Source organism: Miscanthus floridulus, chromosome 3 (assembly GCF_019320115.1).
Source record: "Miscanthus floridulus cultivar M001 chromosome 3, ASM1932011v1, whole genome shotgun sequence".
Taxonomy (NCBI): Eukaryota; Viridiplantae; Streptophyta; class Magnoliopsida; order Poales; family Poaceae; genus Miscanthus; species Miscanthus floridulus.
The window spans coordinates 12,245,259-12,250,807 of record NC_089582.1 but is presented as its reverse complement, the minus strand read 5'-3'; the positions used below and the strand labels follow the sequence as shown (position 1 = coordinate 12,250,807).

Below are 5,549 nucleotides of genomic sequence, written 5' to 3'. Positions count from 1 at the left end.
TTGAACGAGTCTTTCACGTTGTACTTTTACTGTTTTTGTTATGCTCCATTGATTTCCATGTGATCTCTTCTTTCTCACCCGACATGGGAACGTGTGCATTACTCCCTAATTAAATACTGGAAAAAAATATGTAATGGTTTTCTAGATGGCGACGACGACACTGCATGACCATCGGGTGATGTATGTATTACATTACACTGCAAGTCCAGTGTACCGGCGGGGCTTGCTTTGCTTCCATGGCGAGGTGCGTGCATGCAACATTTCTGAATTCCGAACAGGGTTTGGGAGAATGAAAGAATTCCTAATCTGATGGTAAAATTTTCTGTGGCCCACTCTGTACCAGATTACCTTAACATATGCCCAAAATCTTTCAGATTAATAGTTAGAAGTTTTTTCACATCTTTTCATAAATATATAGACATGACTTCTAGGTCGTTGCACATGTACTGAAACTTATTATATATGTGTGTACAAAAGGCACTCTACAAATCTCCTGTATCCGGGAGTGAATGTGTGTTAGTTAAGCTTTGCACTGTAAATAGATAGGACTGCATGTTTTCCTTTCAGTTCTGCATGTGCACGAGCACTGATTTGTGATCGTCGTGCACATAGGAAGTAGTGGCAGCAAGAATAGCTCACGCACGTACTTGGGCGATTGGTTCTGGATGAACATCGCGGACGTGGGGATGGACGCGTCGTGAGCGTGGTGTGCGGCCAGCCACCAAGAGCTTTGCTCTTTGTATTCCACAATAAAAATGAGAAACGATGATCAGAAAACGCTGCGGTTTTTGGGCAGCACCAAAAGCTCTGTGTGTACTCGTGTTCATCGCATTCCAAGTGTTCGTGTGTGTGCGTGAGTTGTTCTCTGTTCTCCGGCGTGCTCAAGTGTTCGCCGGCGGCGTTCATCGCTGTGTCGGGCCTGACAATTGGCATCGGAGCTAGGGTGATCGGGATTCGCGGCGGCCATGGTTTCACCACCACGACCCCGAGGCCGTACCCCGCCAGGCACCGAGAAGGAGAAGGCCAGCGGCTCCGGCAATAAGACGCCGCCACGCACGCCCTCTCCGAGCTGTTCTCCGCGACGCCGATCACGCACGCGCGTCGCTCGCGCACCCGGGATGCACGCCGTCTGTGGGAGGTGGTGATCGAGCGCATCATCCGGGAGGCCAGCAGCTCCAGCAACTGGCCGTAGCTGACAAGGACGAACTACAACGAGTGGTCACTTCGCATGAAGCTGAAGATGCAGGCGCGTCACCTTTGAGACGTCGTCGAGTACGATGATGTTGATTTCGACGACGACCGCAGCGCGCTTGACGTGATCTGCAGCACCATCCCGACGGAGATGGTGCCCGCGCTTGCGACCAAGGCAACCGCCAAGGAAGCCTGGGAGGCCATCAAGATGCTCCGCATCGGCGACGATCGCGTGCGGAAGGCAACGGCGCAGAACCTCCGCGCGACGGAGAAGCGATCGAGGACTTCGCGCTCCGCCTGACGGGCATTGTCCAGCGGTTGGCATCACTGGGCGATCCCGAGCCGGACACCAAGGTCGTCGCGAAGTACCTGCGCGTCGTCCGTCCCAGGTATAAGCAACTTGTCATCTCCATCGAGACCCTGCTCGACATCTCGCAGCTCTCGATCAAGGAGGTCACCGGTAGGTTGAAGGCGGCGGACGACGTTGAACCCACGCCGCCCCAAGCTGCTCCTCACGGAGGAGCAGTGGCTGGAGAGGTACAAGAAGCAAGACTCCGGTCGCGGAAGCTCGAGCTCCGGTGGCCGGGGCAAGCGTCGTGGGAAGCCGCGTGGTCACGGCGGCAACAACTCCGACGGGCGTGGCGGACCGAGCTCAGGTCGCGCCGGCCCAGACGATGTGTGCAAGCGATGTGGCAAGAAAGGCCACTGGGCCCAGCACTGCCGCGGCAAGCTCAAGACGGAGGAACAGGCCCATATGGCCCAAGATGATGAGCCCACACTCATGTTCGCCTACGGGGCCGTGAGCGAGGGCGAGTCGCCCACTTCGCCTCTTCCTCCCCAAGCGCCGCTGCCGCTCCCCAACACTCCACTGCGCAACATCGTCACCCACAACACTAATGCCGCCGCTGATGCCGCCCGACACCGCACCAGGTCGAGCTCGTGGAGGCAAAGGTGTTCGCCGCCTTCGACTTGACGGAGGACCGGGACCCGAAGCGCTGGGTCCTAGACACCGGGGCTACAAACCACATGACCGAATCTCGCGGCGCCTTCTCTGACCTCGACACCGGCATCGTCGGCACGGTCCGCTTCGGTGACGGCTCTGTTGTCAAGATCGAGGGCCGCGGCACCATCCTCTTCGCTTGCAAGAACAGGGAGCACAACACCCTCGCTAACGCCTACTTCATCCCCTACCTCACCACGAACATCATAAGTGTCGGCCAACTTGATGAGGTGGGGATCCAGGTGCTCGGCGAGGGAGGAGTGATGCGGATCCGCGACGAGCACCGCCTGCTTGCCAAAATTCACCGGAGCCCAAGCCGACTCTACGTGCTTGACGTCAACATCGCGTGGCCGGTGTGCTTCGCGGCGCACGCCACGGAGGACGCGTGGCTCTGGCACACCCGCTTCGGGCATGTCAACTTCGGCGCACTCAGGAAGATGGGGCGTGAGGAGCTGGTCAGAGGCATGCCCCTGCTGGACCACGTCGACCAAGTCTGCGACGCCTACCACACTGGTAAGCACCGGCGGACACCGTTCCCGCAGCGTGCGCTCTCGCATTCAATCGAGGTGCTGCAGCTGCTGCATGGGGACCTCTACGGACTCATCACGCCACCAACGCCTAGCAGCAACCGCTTCTTCCTCCTTCTCATCGACGACTACTCGAGGTACATGTGGATCGCGCTGCTGCCTTCCAAGAACGCCGCAGCCGCGGCGTTCAAGCGCATTCAGGCGGCGGCGGAGCACAAGACGGGGAAGCTGGTTCGTGCACTCCGCACGGACCGAGGAGGAGAGTTCCTAGCACGGGACTTCGAGGAGTACTGCGCCGAGCTAGGTCTACGTTGCGAGCTCACGGCGCCGTATTCCCCTCTGCATAATGGCATCGTTGAGTGGCGCATTCAGACCATGGTGAGCACAGCCCGGAGTATGCTGAAGGCGAAGAACCTCCCTGGCGTGTTCTGGGGAGAGCCAGTCACCACAGCTGTCTATCTGCTCAACCGCGCATCATCCAAGAGCATCGGCGGCAAGACCCCGTACTAGCTGTGGACTGGCAGCGCCCCTGGCGTCCAGCATCTGCGCACCTTCAGCCGCATCGCCCACATGAAGATCATGGCGCCGAATCAGAAGCAACTCGATGACCGCAACAAACATACCATCTTCGTTGGGTACGAGGCTGGGTCCAAGGCGTACCGCGTCTTTCATCCAAGGACGCGGCGTGTGCACATCAGCTGTGACGTTGTGTTCGACGAAGCGGTGAGCTGGAGCTGGAGCGAGGAGCTCGACGGTGCCGAGCCGGATCGAGCTGGAGTCCGGTGAGCTGGAGCCACCGGGCACCGTGATCTCTACTACCACCACCACGACGACCTCCTCGGGCTCCACCTCGACATCGCCCGTGCCATCGACTTCCCTAGCAACGCACAACACCGGACAGGCGTCGCCCACCACTCCAGTACACGCTGCAGGAGGAGCGGTGGAGTTTGCGTCACCACCGGAAGGCGAGGCGGACCTGGATGCTGACCATGATGATGATGCACCGCTCTAGTTCTGTAGGGTGGACAATGTGCTGGGCTCTACATCAGCACCTGGCCTAGCACATCGGGAGCTAGAGGAGCACCTGCTCCTAGCCAGCGACGTCGAGCCGTCCAGCTTTATCGAGGCGTAGAAGCATGAGTGCTGACGCCACGCCATGCTCGATGAGATGAACATGGGAGCTCGTCGACCCTCCGCCACATTCCCGACCCATTGGGCTCAAATGGGTCTACAAGGCGAAGAAAGACGCAGCCGGGATCATCTCCAAGTACAAAGCCCCGCTGGTCGCGAAAGGCTACGTCCAGCGGCAAGGCGTTGACTTCGACGAGGTGTTCGTACCAGTGGCGCGTCTGCAATCTGTGCGGCTTCTCCTTGCGCACGCCGCGAACGAGGGCTGGGCCGTCCACCACATGGACGTGAAGTCAGCTTTTCTCAATGGTGAGTTACAGGAGGAGGTCTACATGGAGCAGCCACCGGGCTTCGTCCTCAAGAGGCAAGAGGGCAAGGTGCTACGCCTCGTCAAGGCGCTGTACGGGCTCCGTCAAGCTCCACGCGCCTTGTATGCAAAGCTAGACAGCTCGCTTCTCAGGCTCGGCTTCTGGCGCAGCGACTGCGAGCACGCTGTGTACCTTCACGGTGAGGGCGCATGCCGTCTCGTCGTGGGAGTCTACATCGATGACCTCGTGATCACGGGGGGCAGCACCTGCGACATTGATGAGTTCAAGTCGCAGATGAAGGCGACGTTCCAGATGAGCGATCTGGGGCTGCTGCACTACTACCTCGGCCTAGAGGTGACTCAGTCCACGGACGGCATCACCTTGGGCCAGAGCGCGTACACGGCGAAGATCCTCTAGAACGTCGGGCTGGCTGTGTGCAACCCCAGCTACATCCCCATGGAGCCGTGCCTCAAGCTGAGCAAGCAGAGCACCGCACCCGCCATCGACACCACGGCATATAGAAGCATCGTTGGCTCGCTGCGGTATCTGGTGAACACCAGGCCAGACTTGGCCTATTCGGTGGGCTATGTGAGCCGGTTCATGGAGAACCCAACCACCGAGCACCTGGCAGCTGTGAAGAGAGTGCTACGGTACATCGCCGGCACTCTGGACTACGACTGCTACTACACAAGGAAGGAGGAGGATGCTCATCTCGTGGGCTTCAGTGACAGTGACAATGCTGCAGACATCGACAACCGCAGAAGCACCACCAGCGTCCTCTACTTCCTCGGCAAAAACGTCATCACCTGGCAGAGCCAAAAGCAGAAGGTCGTGGCGCTGTCCTCATGCGAGGCTGAGTACATCACAGGGACTACTGCTGCCTGCCAGGGTGTGTGGCTGACGCGCCTCCTATCTGAGCTGAAGGGCAAGAGGGTAAGAACCATGTCTTTCACGATCGCAGCAAGCATATAGATACAAGATACCACTACATTCGCGAGTGCATCGAGGAAGGCAGGGTATGTGTCGCCTCCATTGGCACAATTGAGCAGCTGGCGGACATCATGACAAAGGCGCTGGCGCGGGAATGCTTCTGTGAACTGCGTGCCAAGCTCGGCCTCGTCAAACTCAAGCAGAAGTGCAAGGCTTAGGAGGAGATTTGTTAGTTAAGCGTTGCACTGTAAATAGATAGGACCGCATGTTTTTCTTTCAGTTCTGCATGCGCATGAGCACTGATTTGTGGTCGCCGTGCACATAGGAGGTAGTGGCAGTGAGAATAGCTCACGCACGTACCTGGGCGATTGGTTCTGGACGAACATCGCGGACGTGGGGATGGACGCGTCGTGAGCGTGGTGTGCGGCCAGCCACCAGGAGCTTTGCTCTTTATATTGCACAATA

The 5,549-nt window shown here is 58.3% G+C and overlaps 1 protein-coding gene across 1 annotated transcript; it reads left to right on the top strand.

Annotated features, from left to right (window-relative positions):
* Positions 1–4,610: 4,610 nt before the first annotated feature.
* On the top strand, positions 4,611–5,302 carry LOC136543167 (secreted RxLR effector protein 161-like). Its single transcript, XM_066535700.1, has 2 exons — positions 4,611–5,087; positions 5,204–5,302. Exons 1-2 carry the CDS (start codon positions 4,611–4,613, stop codon positions 5,300–5,302), a joined length of 576 nt encoding a protein of 191 aa, XP_066391797.1.
* The last annotated feature ends 247 nt before the right edge of the window (positions 5,303–5,549 follow it).